Here is an 18874-nt window from a genome sequence, read left to right as displayed (position 1 = left end):
TGGAAGGCATGTCAGGTGTACATTGGGCATCTGAGGAGCTCTCCAAAGGTTCTGTGCAGGTATCTCAGGTATGTTTTGGGCATCTAAGGAGCTCTCTGGAGGTTCTGTGCAGGTATCTCAGGTGTATTTTGGGTATTTGAGGAGCTCTTTGGAGGTTCTGTGCATGTTGGGAGGCATCTCAGGTGTACATTGGGTATCTGAGGAGCTCTCCAGAGGTTCTGTGCAGGTATCTCAGGTATGTATTGGGCATCTGAGGATCTCTTTGGAGGTTCTCTGCATGTTGGGAGGCATCTCAGGTATATTTTGGGTATCTGAGGAGCTCTTTGGAGGTCCTGTGCAGGTATCTCAGGTGTATTTTGGGTATCTGAGGAGCTCTCCAGAGGTTCTGTGCGGGTATCTCAGGTGTATTTTGGGCATGTGAGGAGCTCTTTGGAGGTCCTGTGCATGTTGGGAGGCATCTCAGGTGTATTTTGGGTATCTGGGGAGCTCTCTGGAGGTTCTGTGCAGGTATCTCAGGTATATTTTGGGCAGCTGGGGAGCTCTTTGGAGGTTCTGTGCATGTTGGGAGGCATCTCAGGTGAATTTTGGGTATCTGAGGAGCTCTTTGGAGGTCCTGTGCAGGTTTCTCAGGTGATGTTTATCTCAGGTGATCTCTGGGGGTGATGTACATTCAGACATTTATTGGAGATCTCAGGTGATGTTTATAGACACAGAGGTGATCTCTGGGAGTGATGTACATTCAGACAAAAATTGGAGATCTCAGGTGATGTTTATCTCAGGTGATATTTATCTCAGGTGATGTTTATCTCAGGTGATCTCTGGGGGTGATGTCCATTCAGACATGTACTGGAGGTCTCAGGTGATGTTTATCTCAGGTGACCTCTGGGGGTGATGTCCATCAGGGACATTCAGCAGATGGATGTTGAAGGTCTGAGGGGCTCCCTAGAGCTGTTATGTATGGAGAGATCTGGTGAATTTTATCTCTCATATTCCTATTTTTTTTTTGCAGTCAAACACCAAACACCCCAGTGTGGGTGGCTGTGCTGGTCCTTGCTCAGCCCATCTTTGTTTTTCCACTGAAGCTGCTGAGATGGGCCCAGAAATCCCAGTCCCACAAAGGGCAGCTACAAAATCACCTCTGACATATGGATGGACTTTTCCTTGTCCAGTGGCTCCCCCATTTTGGAGGCTGTTCCCCAGTTCACTCTGTGTGAGCCCAAGTACAAAACCACCTTTATTATAAAAGGTGTTTTAAATAATATAAAAATATTATAATTAACCAGGGAAATGCCAAATATTATAAAATATTCTATTTTACAGGAAATAGCTATTATAATTTCATTATAACTACCCAGGAAATATTATAATTAACCAGGGAAATGCCAACTACCAGCATGAAAAGGGGGCACAGCCAGCCATCAGTGCTGTTTCATTCCTTTTTTCCTTTTTTCTCCTTTCCAGAGCTGGATTGCAGCAGCACCCCTCAGTGTGATCCTGTGAGGAGCTTTCAGCACCCACCAGGAGTGGAAAAGGAGGGGACAGGACCACCTTGGCCTCCACCCCCTGTGCCCAGCCCAGCCAGGAGCCTTCGTTCGCTGGACACATCTCGGTTCGACCTCTAAAAATCTGATTGATTTTTGTCCTTTTTTGGAGATGTTCAAACCTGATGGGGAAAACCCCTGACCTAACTCAGACATCAGTCCTGCTTTCATCTCCAGGGGATATTCCCCCTCTGTTTTCCTCAATTTCTCCTATTTTCCCCATCATCCTCCAGAAAAAAAAAACCATTAAGAGAGGCTTGCCATCCATGGCTCCACTGCCACTGCACTTTCCCAGTGCAGACCTTCATCCTTTGCTTAATATTTCACTTTCTTATTTCATCATTTTCTCTCAATGTTAAAATATTTCATTTTTGCTTTCCCAGGCTGTGATCCCTACCCATTTTTTGGGGCAGTGGGAGGACACTTCCAGGGCTCCCTGAGCACCCCCTAACAGTAAGGCTGCTTTGCTTTATATTATTTAAATAATATAATGTATTAATTGTGCAATTATGTTCATTAATTGAGCAGGATGTGGTGAGTCATGATCTTGGTGTGGTTTATTTGGAGGAATTTCTGCTGTTTTCTGTTGATATAATTTAAATTGTTTTAACCCTTCCCTAAATGCAGTGAGCATTTCAGAGCTGAATTACACTTTTATTTTCTTTTTATTTTTATTTTTAAGAAATCAGTCTGTGCAGGGAGTCTTGTTTTAAAGCTCAAGTGTAGATAACATATTGTTAAGAGCCCTACAAGGCATAAGCAGCCTGGAGAAAAACACATATATATTTTTGTGAAAATACTCTGAAATATAGGTTGTTATCACTGCAAAATTTTTGGCACAGCCAGCAGTAGGGTGCAAAGAAATGGTCACCAACTAAAAATAAATGAAATGCAGAGCTTAAAATAAGATATACATGAAACCAAGGGTTTCACAGTCCTCTAGTCAACCCTGATCACTAAAATTAGGGCTTGACAGAGTGACAAATGTGCTTGATCCGTGCCAAAACCAGGGCACCCAGCAAGTGACACAGAAAATAAAACCCTCCTGGAGGAGCAAAGAGAAATCTTTGGGCACAGAAAATGGGAGTGGCCCCCTCAATTTGGGTAAATATGCTGCAAAAGTGGCTGGTTTCACTTTAAACTGGTTATATTTAGGTGGGGGCTTCTCAGGGAAAAACCCAAACTCTTCATTTGGTCCATGGCCCAGCAAAGCATCTTTTCTTTGAGCCTTTGGAGTCTTGCCTCCTGTGAAAGTCCCAAAGCTCTCCTAGAGGAGCAGATCCTGCTCCCCGTGCACCTGGAACCCCAAAAATGGCAAGGGGATCCCAAAAATCCATCCCAGAACCCCAAAAATACACCTGGGAACCCCAAAAATCCATCCCAGAACCCCAGAAATACACCTGGGAATTCTAAAAATCCATCCCAGAACCCCAGAAATACACCTGGGAACCCCAAAAATCCATCTGGGAACCCCAAAAATACACCTGGGAACCCCAAAAATACACCTGGGGACCCCAAAATACACCTGGGAACCCCAAAAATCCATCCCAGAACCCCCAAAATATACCTGGGAACCCCCAAAATCCATCCCAGAACCCCAGAAATACACCTGGGAACCCAAAACATCCATCTGGGAACTCCAAAAATCCATCCCAGAACCCCCAAAATATACCTGGGAACCCCCAAAAATCCATCCCAGAACCCCAAAAATACACCTGGGAACCCCAAAAATCCATCCCAAAACCCCAGAAATATACCTGGGAACCCCAAAAATCCATCTGGGAACCCCAAAAATACACCTGGGAACCCCCAAAAATCCATCCCACAAACCCAAACCCCTTGTACAGGAGCAGCTCCTGCTCCCCGTGCACCTGGAACCCCAAAAATGGCAAGGGGACCCCAAAAATCCATCTGGGAACCCCAAAAATCCATCCCACAAACCCAAATCCCTTGTACAGGAGCAGCTCCTGCTCCACGTGCAACTGGAACCCCAAAAATGGGCCAGAAGACCCCAAAATAGATCTGGGAAGTAGGAAGCAGCCAGCAGGGCCAGGATTATTTCCCCTTTGATTCCTCTGGTGACCCTGCTTCAGCCACACCAAAAACCACATGAGAAAGGAAGGGATGAAAATCTCCTTGGCCTGATTTTACTTTCTTTTAAATAAGATAAAGGTGCAGGTTGGGTTCATGTTGAAATTACTCTTCTGGTGAGTGTGGGGGGGGTTTGGGGTCCCCACAATGACCATTTCTGGGGGGATCCTCCCTGCTTGGTGCCCTCCTTCCAATCTGCATTTCCAAGTGAGTGAAAGGGATGCCTGGAACAGAGGTGAGACAGAGTTAGAGAATAAAGTGGGAATTTATGAATTAAAGGCCTTTAACAGACACACCTGGGGCAGTCAGAGCCTCCCAGAGGCTGCACCCAGCATGGGCAGGGGGCTCGAGTTTGTCAGGCAGGTTTCACTTTGGTCCATTTGCATAGCAGGGGTTAATTCTCCAATTTCAGCTTCAGGCAATGCAGTCCCATTCCCCCAGTTTGCTCCTCCCCAATTCACTTTTATTTATAATTTTTGGCTCCTGAGGCTGTTGGGTGTCCTTGGGTTCCAGGCCCAGAGGAATTGTTTTGTCTGACCAAGATGTGAAGACAGGAGCTGACACTTCATGTGGAGTTAGAGTTATGCACCAATGCAGCACAGGATTTGGGAAATAGAAAAGCTAAAATCTCAAGGCATCAAAAGTGCTCTGTGTCCTGCCATGTGCTTTGTGTGGGTTGGGTTGTGGCTGTGGAGGACACAAAATCCCATCCTGGCCTGGAAGCTTCTCCAGCAAGGAGACCAAACCAGAAGAGCTCAGCAAATTGTGCCAGCAGGGTCCAGACACCTTCCTTGAAAGGCACAGGAGGGTGAGATGGTGGTGGGTGTCTGTTTAATTATCTTCTGGAACACTGGGCTGGCAGCACTCTAAGTGGTTAATGATAGAAATTACCTGAAGGCTTCTGAGAAACAGCTTGGTTTCCCTTGGCTTTCTCCACTGTGTGTTAGTCCCTGCAGTTTCCATGCACCAAATTATTTCAGTTTTCCTCCTCCTGAAGCCCCTAGGACCACAAGATGCACCTCTGAGGCCAGGCCATGCCTTTTTTGTGCAAAAAAAATGTTGTGAAAAAAAAATGTAGCCTATCTGTCTCACACCCTGAACACTTTCCAGTCCTTTTTTGATCCCAATTTCCTCATCCTGTTGAGTTCAGACCAGGCTGAGATTTCCTCCCATTTGGAGTAAATGGAGATGACAGTCTTATTAAGCATTACTAAAGGAGTTTGAAACCCATTGTAACTCCCTATAAATCACCATGTCGTATTTCAAACTTCTCTTTCATCATTGAGGCTGGAAATATGGCCCAAAAATTGCTTTCAAATGGGCAAATGAAAAATGTTTCAATTGTGGTGATTAATCAAGGTGTTCCCTTCTCAATCTCCAGTGCCTTGGATTGGGGTTTGGGTAGGGACAGCTCCCTGTGGGTGCCAGAAAGCCTGAAATGCCTCAAGGGAAACCTTATTTTTGTTTTCTGGTCAGCAGAGTCATTTTTCATAGGGAATTTTACATTTTACATAGGAAATTCAGAGGGAAGGGAAGACCAGGAGGAACCAGAGCTGCAAGAGAGGGATGTGAAATGAAAACTCAGCGAGCAAGAACTCTGGTTTATCTGCCTAATGGGGCTCCAGAGGGAGTTTTTCCCCTTCCCAAGGGGAAAATTTCCAAGTGTGATAGCAGGAGAGAGCAAGAAATGAGGCAGATTTAAGGGAGGATTTTATTTGGTGTACTGGTTTATTTTATTTTATTTTATTTTATTTTATTTTATTTTATTTTATTTTATTTTATTTTATTTTATTTTATTTTATTTTATTTTATTTTAAGAGCTCCCTCTGGTCAGGACCAGCATGACCCCACTGATCTATCCTCCAGGCTTGCTCCAGGAAAATAAATTTCCTTCTTAAATTTCCTCTCTCAGAAGAGAGAGAGTCCCTTTCCCCTGCCCCTGGCAATGGTATCAAACAAACAAATGAATAAATAAATAAATAAATAAGATAATGATGATGATGATGATAATAATAATAATAATAGCAATAATAACAACAACAACAACAATAATAACAATAAGGTATCAAACAATATTAGGGTCTGGTCAAGCTCTTGTAAAAATTCTCTCTGTCCTGGTTGAAACCAGGACACTGGTGAGTGACTGCAGGTGTCAGTTTGGAATGGAAAAACTTGAATAATGGTTTAAATTTTGCAGAGCAAGGCAGTTTTTGAGCGTGTTTCTTCTCAGCTACTCATCGTCAAGCAGCAGTGCTGATTTCACTTTTGGGCTTGGGACAGAAGTTTGTAGAATTCACAAATATTGGAGTTTCCCATGACCTCATTCACCTCAGACCCACACTTAAACTTCTTCTTCCAGCTCATGTCTCCAAAACTCATCAAATTTTTTGCAAATTTTTTGTCCTCTGAGAAGCTCTTTTTAACCTGGCAGGGTCCTTGGGGATGGAGCCCTCCATCCCAGCTGTCGCAGCATCCTCTGCACAAAGTGTCCATGGCTGGATCAGCGAGAGCTGCTGCCTCACGGGGGCACACAAAGGGTGACAGGGGCTGGGGGACACCAGACTGGCAGCCTGACACTGTGGGGTCCTGCAGGGCTCATCCTGCACCCCCTGCTAGTGGGACATCACCAACCGAGCCAGACAGGACCTGCCTGGGCTTGTTTGGCTCTTGGTGCTGAACCAAACAGCAGCACGGTGGTGTTTCACCCCACAGACACTTTTGGCCATGGCTGGGTGGTGTTTCACCCCACAGACACTTTTGGCCATGGCTGGGTGGTGTTTCACCCCAGGGACACTTTTGGCCATGGCTGGGTGGTGTTTCACCCCACAGACACTTTTGGCCATGGCTGTGTGGTGTTTCACCCCACAGACACTTTTGGCCATGGCTCTGTGGTGTTTCACCCCACAGACACTTTTGGCCATGGCTGTGTGGTGTTTCACCCCACAGACACTTTTGGCCATGGCTGTGTGGTGTTTCACCCCACAGACACTTTTGGCCATGGCTGGGTGGTGTTTCACCCCACAGACACTTTTGGCCATGGCTGGGTGGTGTTTCACCCCACAGACACTTTGGGCTGGCTGGTGCTGCCCTGGGCACGTGGGGACAAGTCCAGGCGTGCAGGAGCTCTGGTGGTGCTGGGATGGAGCCTCCCCCCATAGCAGGGGCTGCTCCTCAGGGTTCCCTCTGTGGAGAAGCTTTGGGGCGATGGGGAAGGAAAGGAGTGGGTTCTGCTGGAGGGTTTGGATCCAGAGCTTTATTCTGCCCCACAGCCTCTGAACCCACAGCAGCTCCAGCAGAACTCCTGAGCCCGTGGCTGCTGCTCCTTTAACCCCGGGAGAGGGCAGGGAAGGGGCAGGAGCCACCAGCCAGAGACAGGAGGGGAGGGCTCAAGGGACAAAGGACACCTGGATGGCCCAGAGCCCCCGGGGGTAGAGGGCATCCTTTGAACCTGCCCATCACTGACCCCTTCTGGAATGGCAGGACTGACAGACAGTGCTGGGAGGGGTCAGGGTGGGGACAGGAGAGGGGACTGACACACCTGGGAGGGAATCTCCAGGGGAGGGACCCGGGGTTCTGGGGTGAACCCTGAAATCACAACACTTCAACATGAATTAGACCAGGACTGGAAGGGACATTAAGCCAGTTTGCAGCTGATACAAAGCTGGGATGATCTGTTGACTCCCTGGAAGGAAGGGAGGCCCTGCAGAGAGACCTTGACAAATTAAGAGGGCTGGGCCATCACCATGGAGCTCAGGGAGTGCTGGATTCTGCACCTGGGATGGGGCAACCCTGCAGGTACAGACAGACAGACAGACAGAGGGATGCAGAAAGGGACTGGATGGAAGGCTGGATCTGAGCCAGCAGTGCCCTGCCAGCCAGGAGGGACATCCCTGTCCTGGGGGGCTCCAGCAGCAGCAGCTGGGTGAGGGAGGGGATTGTCCTCCTCTGTCAGCCCTTTTGGGTACCACAGCAGGAGAACAACCCTGGGCTGTCAGAGAGCATCCAAGGAGGGCAGCAAAGGTGGGGAAGCTCGAGGAGGAGCAGCTGGGGGCACTCAGAGGGACCAGAACAGGTCTGGGAGGAGATTGAGGGGAGGCTCCTCACGGGCTCACCTTCCTTGTGAGGGGAGAGGAGGGACAAACCCCGATTGCTGCTCTGTGGGGCCAAAAGGAAGGGGCTGAAGTTGTCAGGGGAGGCTGAGGTTGGGTATTAGAGAAAGGTTTTTCACCCAGAGCGTGCCTGGGCACAGAGAGGCTCCCCAGGGCACTGGGCATGGCTCAAGGCTGGCAGAGCTCAGGAAGCACCTGGACAATGCTCTCAGGTGTGGGGTGGGACTCTTGGGGATGTTCCTGAGCAGCACCAGGAGCTGGACTGGAGGATCCTTGTGGGTCCTTTCCAGCTCAGATCATTCTGTGATTCTGTCACCTTCTCATTGCCATGGGGGTCTGGGATTTGGTGTTTGGGATGGAAATGTGGGTGCTGGTGATTCCTGACTCATCACTCCCTGTGAGATGGAGAATGAAGAGCACAAGCCAAGGTTTGAAAGCATGGGGCAAGACTTTAGATTTTGGACATTAATTGTTCTCAGAGAAGGACTGTTAAAACATCCATCTGCTCCCTATTTTTTACAAAGCAACCAGAACTTTTTTTTCAGTCATTTCATGCCCAGCAAGAGGAAGTTTCTTCATTTTTGGGGTTCCTCAGCTACATTTCACTTCAAAGCTTTTTGATTTGCTGAAAAAAAAAATCACAACTTGCTCTTTTGGGAACTTTTCTTGGGCAGAGGGCTGGGTTGCACAAAATTCAAGTATTCTCAGGTTACTTTGAAGAAGCTTCTTTGATGTTTCCCTGTGCCAGTTTGTTTTGGAAGGTGCTTTAATGGTCTTCCCCTATAAAAATAACACTTTCAAATGTATGTAGGTATCTCAGCTCTCCACTTAAAAAAATGAGCAAAGTTGTTTAATGCTGCTGTTCAAGGTACATTAACCTTGTCTGCTAAAGCTCTGACTGGCTCTTGCAGGTTTTATTCTCATGTTTATGTTGCAGAGATATCCCTGGAGCCTTTCAGAGATGGGTATCTTTGGAGAGGAGAGAAATATTTAGCAGTAATTGTTGTTCTCATCAGAAATCCACTGAAGCAGCTCCATCCTTTCTATGGAGCTGAAGCTGGTAGGAGGATTGGGACATATTAATTAAATAAATACAAATAACAAATAAATGCATGTAAATATTAAACAAAAAAAAATTTAAATGCCTAGGTGAAAATATTAACTAAATATTTTCTGCTCCTTTTCCTGGTGCTCCAGGGCCCATCCACTGAGTTTCCAAACCAGGGTTTTGGCAAAGGTTTTTTTGGCATTGTTCAACATGGTGCTTCCCTCTCCCTTTTAGCCCAGTTGTGTTGACCAGCTGCTTTTTTAAGGAGAAAACCAGGAAAGGTATTTGCTCTGGCCTGGACTTTGTTCTGCAGCAATATCAAGTCAGTATCTGCTTTAACCCAAGCTTGTAGCAGAAACACAGGCTCAATTTCTCCTTTTTTACCAGGCAATAACCAATAACAGGATACTGGGAGGGTATGGAGGTCAGCATTTAGTAAATCCAACATCCTGGCCAAGAGCAAAAGGTGCTCCCAGTGCAAGAAAACCTCCTGGCATTGGATTGAGGAAATTTGGCTGTGATATATTCTTAAAAATTTAAAGCTATTTGATGGCACGGTGGTATCTGTGCACAGAGGTTCCTGGTATCCCCAGATGAGGTGTTACATGAGCAACATGTTTGGAAGCAACCTTGCACATGGAGGAATGGACAAGGATGGGAAATGTCTTGAAAAATTGGATTATTGTCTGGTTTTGATCATTTAATAGCACTTGGTTTATCTTTAACAAGCTCGGGGTGGCATAAAAACTTCCTGTAATGCCATGAAAACCTGCTGTTCATCTTTCAGGGTAATTTTGGTAAAAACAGGCAAAAAAGGTGGAGATTTGTTGATAGAAATGAGACATTCAAGAGGAGAGGGTCACTCTTAATTCACTTTATGGCCAATCAAGAGTTGGCATCACCCCTCGAGGGCAAGCCCATCCTGCTGGCTCTGGCTGAGATGGATTGTCCTCTGGAGGACCCTCTCCATCCCTCCTCTGCTCTATTTCTTCATTTTAACTTAGCTGAGTGAATATATCATAAACTTCAGCCTGCACAAGCCCTCTGTGAAGATGGGGACATTAAAAACTCTCAGCCTGCTGTGGAGAGAGCGTGTCTGACACGAAAAATCCCCTTCAGAAAAGGCAATCTTCCCTTAATACAGAAAAATACCTTCCATGGTTGGTAAAAAAAAAAAAATCCTTAATATCTCTAATTATTTTGATGCTTCAGGTGGAGAAGAAAAGCCTGAGAAGTTGATTTTCTGATTTTTTTTTGTGTTGAATCCTCCATTATCAATTGCATGTGTTGCTGTGGGGCAGAAGCTTCTCAATAAGCTGAAAAAGGTGATCCTTGTTTTGCCATTGGTTCAGAAACAAGAGTTGTGCTTGGCAGCTTGAGTATTAACATTTTGCTTTGAAAACAGTGATGTAGAGTCCATAAAAGGGAGTTTTAAAATTTTTTTTTCATTCAGCCCCAATTTTGACCAGCCCTAACCATTCTAATATGGGTTTATGGCTGTTTTATTAATCAAGGAGGTCATGTTCACCTGGAGGGGGACTCCAATACCTTGGTATTTTAAATATTTTAAGGCATCATGGAAAAAAACCCCCAACTTTTCAACTTAGTCTTTAATTATTTTTACTTGAAAATGGATTTAATATATTGCTGGTAAAAAACCCCAGCCTATAAATCTGAGAGTCTTTTAGATAGGCACAAGCTCTTTGGGAAATACATTTCCAAAGTAATGGCAACATTTCAGTGATAGCTGAAATAATTTTATTTCATAAGGAAATTTAGGATACTTTGATCTCAAGTCACTGCCAAAATGTGAAGTACTGCTGCTTCCAGAAATGAAAGAGCCTTTATGGGTTTTTATTGCTCACCATTTCTTTCTGCTGTGCAAATCCCCCAGGAGCTGGCTGCAATTCCTGCCCTCCCTGATCTCCAGATCCCCAGAATTCACTCTTCACCCAAGATTTGCACATTTCCCTGAGGTGGGCTGGAAGGAGCAGTTTGGTGATGCTCTGCTCCTTCCCAGAGCTGGATGCCCATGGTCAAGAGTCCAAAATTAATTTTAAAAGTGGGGGAAAGAAAGAAAACAGAGGAGATTAATGTATAAAACGAAAATACAAAGAAATGAGAAAGGGTTAATGCATGTAATGGCAGTTTTCAACCCTTCCCTGCACTGGCTGTGATAAATCCATGGGGCTGACATGGATTTTATTTTATGTTATCCTGAGATCCCACGTGAAACACCTGTCCAGCTTCTCCTGTGCCCACCAGACACCTTCCTGGATATTTACAGTGCTCCAGTGCATTTGTTTCCCCTGGTTAAATAAATATACTGCTATTGGCAACAGCTGTCTCCCACTTTTATCCCTTTTTTTTTTCCTCCCCCCCACATTTAGCTGTCAGTCCTATTCTCCAAACAAATCATCACCCATAAACCTCGATGAACAGCTTGATTTGAGCAGCTAAGATATTATTCAGCAATTAAATTGGGCTCTGGGCTGCCACCTTCTGGGAATAGCCTCACCCAAAAACTCTCACCCCACAGCAAATCACCACGTGCTGCCCGTAGGATCTCTCTTGGCAGGAACAATAGATGCCAAGCAGGGTATTTTTCCCAAAATAGCAATGCCTTTTATTTTTTTTTTAGCTTCCCACACAGATGTCCAGACTGTCACAGTGCTAAATTCTGCTTTTCCCCAGCTGAAAGTGTTTCTGGTGGGGAGGTTTTTCCCTGGGTGTTGCCCCCCCAGGACAGGGATATTTGTGTGCCTGCAGCTGTGAGCTGAGTTTGACATTGGACATCAAAGGTTTTGAGCTGTGAGTTCACTCAGGAGCAGATAATTTTGCCTCCTGCTATTTTGCTGTTGGGAGGAAAAAGATGAAAAGCATCATTTTAATCCCATAAATGCAATATCCTCACTGCTAGAGGTCTGTGTCAGGCAAGAACCCTGATCTACCTTCACAATGCACAGGATTTCGGGTGTGATTTCTCAGTATTCAATTTGTGGGTTATCCATATTTGTGCAAAGTATAAGAAAGAATAACCTCATTTATTCATGCAAAATAAAGAAGGGTTGTTGCTGCTCATCCCATGCACACAGCACTTGGCTTTCCATTTGGATGTGGTGCATTTGTGAACTTAGTGCCTGGCAAAAGCCTCGAGAAAATCAGGATATTGCACCTCTTCCCCCAAAACAACCCCACAGGGAGGGCTGAATTCTTCCCAAAGATTCCCAAATGTGCCTCAGTTTTGACTGAGCTCATCAGTGCCTCTGCTCCTCCTCCTTGCACCTTCCTGCCTGCCACCATCTCATGGTGACAGCAGTGCTGACACTGGTTTTGGGAGATATTCCCTGACAATATCTGGGGACTTTCATCACTTGCTGCATCTCCTCGTGGGGTGATGGCTTAGCCAGAGCATCCCAACAGGGACATCCCTTGGGGAGGTCTCATCTCTTCCAACAAGGAGGCATTGCAAGAAGAAAGGAGCACCCAGGGAGGTTTGCTGGGTGACTTTGTGGTTTGGCCCAAAACAGAGCTCTGAGCCACAGAGAGGACAGGACAGAGTTTTTTAAGAATTCAGACAAGATTATTGGCTTTTCTCTCTAAAGCAACCACACAGCTGCAGTGAAATAGTGGGACAAGAGGTGTTTTCAGGGCCAAGAATTGCTTTTGGGCCACATCTACCACCAGGTCTATTTGTTGGGGACTTTTCCCAGCCAAGTGCTCCATTACAAATTTATCCCTTCCTGGTGCCCCTCTTTTTTCTCCATCTTCTTTGGACCTGAAGATACAAAAAAATTTGTCTGTTTTTCTCCCAGATAACTGCATTTTAGAGAAAGCAGCATTTTCCAGAGAGGTTGGAGACGGTGTAAGGACCATCCCCTCAGTATAAACTGTATATAAAAGTATATAAAAGTATATAAAAGTATATGAAATTATATAAAAGTATAAAGTATAAAAAATCCAGGTTTGCTCCCTGGCTGAAATCAAACAAGAGTTTCCACATTTCTGTGCATTCAGTCATCATGGGGTCAGTCACCTCAGCACAGGAGACAGCTGGGTTGGACAGCACTGCATAGGAATATGTTAAATGAAATAATAAATGAATATATTAAATATGCTGGTAAATCTCCACATTGGATTCTCAATGTCCCTTCTGAACTGAGCATGAGGATGTGATCCTGTGGTGGCATCATTCTGGGACAGTTTGGTGTATCATTTATAAAATGGCAAGTTTTGCATTTCTGGTTTGTCTTTCTGCTTCCAGAAAGGAGGAATAGCTGGAAAGGGGATGGAAATCCCCATTGAGGCAGTGTGGTTAGGCATGAGGGGTGGGAAGAAAATGCCCTGGCTGTGCCAGGCTTCACAGGGGAGAAAATCTCATGAGTTTCACTGGTGGCACCTTCATCTCCAGTGGAGATCTCCCTGCTCCTCTTCCCCCCTATGCACTCCTTATCCATCAAATCACAATAAGGCTCATCAAATCACCTTGACTTTCTTCCAGGGGCTGTGTGGCAGAGTGAGGAATGCCTCCTCTCCTCTCTGCCTTCCATTCCCTTCCCTGTCTGGGGGTTTTTTGGGGGGCAGCCCGTGGCGCTCCAGCAGCTCTGCTCTGCCCGCAGGTTCTCGATGTGAGTCCCAAGCAGGATGCACCATGTCTCCCCTGCCCCAGCTCTGACCATGATGGCCACCCAGACTGTGCCTCCTCCTCCTCCCTACCAGGACACCCCACAGGTGAGTGTCCTCAGCACCCCCAGATCCTGCATCCGTTGCCTTGAGTTCCCAAATAATTCCCATTACAAAACATTTCACCCCAGAGCGTTCATCTCAGAATTGAAACCTCTTCTGTCAGTCTGCAAGAGGGAAAGATTTTGTCTTATGTCTTAAGCTGTGCCAAGGGAAATTTAGGGTGGATGTTAGAAAAATGTTTCTTTCCTAGAAGGTGATAAAGTTCTAGAATGTTCTGCCCAGAGAGGTGGTGCAGTCCCCATCCCTGGTGTGTTTAACAAAGCCTGGATGTGGCACTGGGTGCCAGGGTTGAGTTGAAGTGTTGGAGCTGGGCTGGACTTGATGATCTTGAGTCTTCCAACCCAGTGATTCTGTGATTTTGGGTCTTCTTGGACAGCTGACATGATTGTAACCAGCAGGTTAATTAGCTGGGAAGATGAAACATTTGACTAAACCAGGGCAGGTTTAGTCATAGGAATGGCCTTTGATTTATTTCAAATGGCATTTTTTAATAACCTGTGGCAGGGGAGAAAAAAAGATTTCATCTCCAATGGTGCTCTAAGCAGTCAAATCACTTTTTCAAGCATGGTTATGGAGTCAAGTTATTCTAAGAAGAGGAGTTTGTCCAAGAGAAACTCTTCTGGAGCGCCCCAGTGGGCTGGAGGGGGAGCTGAGGATGGATTTCAGAGGTGGTCCTGAGCCTTGAAACCCATCCTGAGATTTTTTTTAAGGGTAAATTTATATCACATTTCTGCTTTTCCAGCTACAATGACTGAACAGGGGTGATCTGTATTGTGCACTGAGCCAGCTCCACGTTCAAAGCAGCATTTTTTTTGTGTTCATGTGGAAGATTTCAAGTTTTTCCTCATTTGCTGCGTTTCTCATCTGCAGAAAAATCTCCCCTCCCAACAACAACAACAAAAAAAACCCCAAAAAACCCAAAAAAACACAACAAAAAACCAAAACCAAACAAAAAGAAAGCTAAAAACTGCCCCCCCAAGCCTGTCCTCTGCAAGCTAAAATAAATAAATTGACTTTTACACCCCCCCCTGAAGCCACCCTCTCCTTTCTCCTCATTTCCTTTGGTGGGAAAAGGTCACTTCTCACAAACGACACTCGCCGGGGTTTTATGGCTCCTCCAACTTCTGTGTCATCATTTCCTCGCTCTGCTGCTCTGCCTTCAGCAGGGCTTTTTTTCTTTTTCTTTTTCTTTTTTTTTCTTCCCAAATTTATTTTTTTTTTTTCCCTTTTCTCGCTTACACAGCGGGGGAGCCACGGCACCGTTTGAGTCCTAATGGGCAATTTAAGGCACTTTAAAAATAGCCCACATTTCCCTGGCATCCTCCCCTCTCCCTCCCTGTCCCTTCTCTGCCCCCTCTTTGAATACATTGAATTTTGTTGAATTTTGGGGACCCTCAGCAGCTTTGCTGACCAAATCCTTCCTTTTTTTTTTTACCTTATCAAGGAGGTTGCTCAAGCGTTTCGTGGGTTTGGAAGGAAAAGCTGCAGCCAAGAATTGATTTTATTTTTATTTTTTATTTTTTTGACTCTGCTGTGAACTTTTCACCTGAAAGTTTGGGATTTTTAGGGATTGGAAAAGCGAATTACACAAATTTCCTTCTCCTCAGAAGTGGGGAAGAAACGGGGAGGATAAATGGGGAAAATTATTGATGATCAGAGCTCCTCCTCATCAAGGGAAGCACTTTGGGGAGAAAAGTGCTAAAAAAAAGGGATTTGGGGAGCTTTGCAGTGATGTTTTAGCAGAGGCTGTCACCCTCACTGTCAGAAACAGCAAAAATGAGGCAGAAATTATGGCAAAAGCTGCCTTTGGGAAGGAAAAAATGCTTCATGAATGCCTGGAATGTGTTCAAGGAGCAGAACACGGAGCATCTTTTACACCAAGCGTGGTCTCATTGAGTTCTCCACCTGTTGAAAATTAAAATTAAAATAATTTTTGCATTAAAATAATTTTTCTGTAATGAATGACAACCAAAAGCTGAGGAGGGATCTTCAGCCATTTAGATGGCAAAAATATATATTTTTTTTTAATAGGTATTTTAAGCAACAAAAGTGGTAAAAGCAGCTTTGCCTTTCCAAAAAAATGTTTCTTAGGTGGTCACAAGAGGGACAAAAAAGGGAGGAAGGGGGATTTATTCATTGATTTATTTGTTCTAAAAATATATTTAAGAAAAATATTAAAATTATTAAAAATTATTAAAATTTGGGTTAATTTTCCATAAATTTCAGCACAGAAAGGGGTAAAAAGCATCTTCCCCCCAAGTGGTTACAATAGGGACAAAAATAAAGAAATAAATAACTTAGTCTAGAAATAGATTTTGAAAAAAAATTTAAAAATCGGATGGGGAAGTTGATTTTTCATCGTTTTCAAGACAGAAAGTGATAAAAGTATCTTCCCTCCTCCCCTCCTCCCCATAAAAGTGCTTTTTTGGTGATTATAACAGGGACATGTATATTTAAATTTATTTATTTATTTAAATTTTATCTTTTCTTTATTAAAAATGTGTTTTTAAGGATATTTTGAACATAATTTGATTTTTTCCCAACATTTTAGCATCTCTTTTTGTATTTTCTACATTTGAAAGCATTTTGGATTTTTGCAAACTTATTTTTTACATTTTTCTGCATTTTAAATAAATTTTTAACATATTTATAAAACATTCTTTGATTTTCACATCTCTGAACAGATTTGTAACATTTTAAAGCTTTACTTTTCCAATACATTTGTAAACACATTTTGAAGATATTTGAAACATATTTTAACAATTTTTAACAGTTTATATAATTATTGTCACCATTATAATTATTTCTTCATTTTTTTGCTCCTTTTCAAACAGAACTTTTTGTGCTTTTTATTTTCCTTTTCCATTTACTTTTTTTTTTTTATCTCTTCCAACTATTTCTGGCCATTTTCCATGGGAAAAAGAAACCAAACCAAACCCCACCTGTGTTTTTTTTTTAATCAAAATTTACAACTTTTACACCCAAATATTCCCTCCTATTTCCCATTTTCCCCCTACCAGGAACCTGCTGCCTTTTCCCTCCCCACCTGTTCCCCCAAATTCCATTTTTGCCTCCATTTTTTTCCCCTCCTCCCTGTTCAGCTGCAAATCCCCCCCATCCCAGCATCCTCTCCATGGGCTTGGAATTATTTTGATTATTTTTTGTTCATTTCTTTAGTCCAAGGTGAGGTAATGGCTTCAGAGCAGCCCCAAAGGAAGCTTTTTTTTTTCTATTTTTTGGGTAATAGCTCAATTAGTTGCAGACTTGGCTGGAAATATTCAACTTGGCAGGATGCAAAAAGGGTTTTGGAATCCTGGTAAATAAGTGTGATGAGGGGAAGGGGGAAAAAAGGAAAAGGTTGGGGGGGAAAAGCCATTTTTCCCTGCATAAATGTAATTTTCCATGGAGATAATAGGGAGAAAAAAAGGGGGAAAAGGGAAAAAGGATGAAGAGTTATTCAGTGATGTGGCTGGATTATCCCAAAATCTGCTGCATTTTGGTTTTAAATGGAAAATGGAGGGAAAAAAAGGAGAAATCCCAACTGCTGGGATCAGGAGGGGAAGCAAAGCCCAAATTTCCCTCATTTCTGTAGCACCAGGCAGGGGGAGAGGGACAGGAATGGAACCTGTTGGGAGAGTTGGAAATTAAATAAAGCCAAGTGAATTTACAGGTGCTGGAGCCCAACTTTGGAGTTATGAACAATAAAGGAGATTGAAAAGAAAAAAAAAAAAGGAAAAAAAAAGCAGCAGCAAAAGGTCAGGCAGGAGATATTAAAGGCAAACATTTTAAAAGCAAAAGGTGCCATGGTTTTGGTCCAGCTTATAAAGTTTTACATATTTTTGTATAAATATACATATATATACATTTACACTAATTAATGGCAATAATTTGTGTATATGAACATTTTTATGTACTAACAATCACAGATAAATGTAAAGGCACATTAGGCAAATAAATAAAAAATATATAAGTCCATTTCTGTATAAATACAGAAATAAATATATAAATGTATCAGACAAAGAAATAATATCTATTATTTATATCAAAACACAGGAAGAAATAAAAGGATTAGACAAATAAATAAATTGTATATGTAATGCTCAGCAATATTATATTATATTATATTATATTATATTATATTATATTATATTATATTATATTATATTATATTATATTATATTATATTATATTATATTATATTACATTACATTACATTACATTATATTATATTATATTATATTATATTATATTATATTATATTATATTATATTATATCATATGTATTATATCATATATCATATTATATCATATTATATCATATTCTATTCTATATAAATTATATAAAAATTATATGCTATATAAAATGATATATACTTTTTATAGAAATATAAATTATATAAATGATATAAAAATATATAAAATTTATATATAATTATAGAAATATAAAATTACATATAAATTAAAGTTATATGTAATAAATTAGATATAGAAGGTTTAGCAAGCCCTAGAGCTTCCTTTTTCTCCATGCCTCGAGGGAAGACTGAACATTTACAGGTAAAAATAGGCAAATACTAATTTTTGCAGAAATTTCAGCAGAGAGTCAGGCAAATCAACCACTTTGCAGCAGTTTTTCACTGGGATTTTAGGCTGAAACCTCTGGATTTGGGGTGCTGCTGATGCAGTTGAGCCTCAGTTGTTTCAAATTCTCCCTGAAGTTTTTTTTTTAAAGGAATCAAAGGCCAAGTCGGACCTGCCTGAAGTCTGACAATGAGTAATTCTATTTTTTTTTTTTAAGTTTTAAATGAAAACTGCCCCTAAATGGGTGTGGCCCTGTTCCAGGATGTGCCACTTTTGGGGTGGTGTTGGGAGGATGCTCAGGGATTCACAGGAGCACAGACACGAGCACATCTCCCATCTTAAAGATTCAAATTGACCTCAAATATGAATTTTATTTTTAAAATAAGCGCAATGTTCGTAGCCAGGGGGATTTATTGCCCAGCAGTGGCAGCACTGGGGCTGAAGTTGGGTGATTTGGGCACGGGCACCATCAAAGTTGGAGTTTTTTTTGCTGTCTTTCCCAGCTCTGAGGTGACTCATTGCTGGGCTTGGCAGGCTGGAAGAGGCTCGTCTAATTTGGGGCTAAAATTGAAAATGACTCTGTCTAGACAGTAATACCTGCTCTGAAAGAGCTCTTGGCAAAGCAGGTGCTGCAGCTGATTTCATCTGGGAACCAGCCCTGCCTGAATTACCCCCACAATAAAGAGGGGGGAGCTTTTCCTGTGGTTCCCCCCGTGAAAAGTGGGTAAAGTGGAGGAAAATGTGGTGAAAATCTGAACCTT

The 18874-nt window shown here is 43.1% G+C and overlaps 1 protein-coding gene across 1 annotated transcript in view; it reads left to right on the top strand.

The window, feature by feature from the left end:
* Positions 1-18874, top strand: part of PKNOX2 (PBX/knotted 1 homeobox 2) — a 100252-nt gene that overhangs the window by 55413 nt on the left and 25965 nt on the right. The window contains exons 3-5 of the mRNA XM_084221394.1: positions 1462-1609; positions 1925-1994; positions 13409-13520. Of these exons, the coding sequence (XP_084077520.1) occupies positions 13434-13520 (87 nt within the window). The 5' untranslated portion in view covers positions 1462-1609; positions 1925-1994; positions 13409-13433. The remainder of the gene's footprint in view (positions 1-1461; positions 1610-1924; positions 1995-13408; positions 13521-18874) is intronic.

The sequence above is a fragment of the Fringilla coelebs genome (assembly GCF_963513975.1).
Source record: "Fringilla coelebs genome assembly, chromosome: 25".
Classification (NCBI taxonomy): Eukaryota; Metazoa; Chordata; class Aves; order Passeriformes; family Fringillidae; genus Fringilla; species Fringilla coelebs.
Note: the sequence above shows the minus strand (reverse complement) of the source record. Positions and strands in the feature narration are given on the sequence as shown.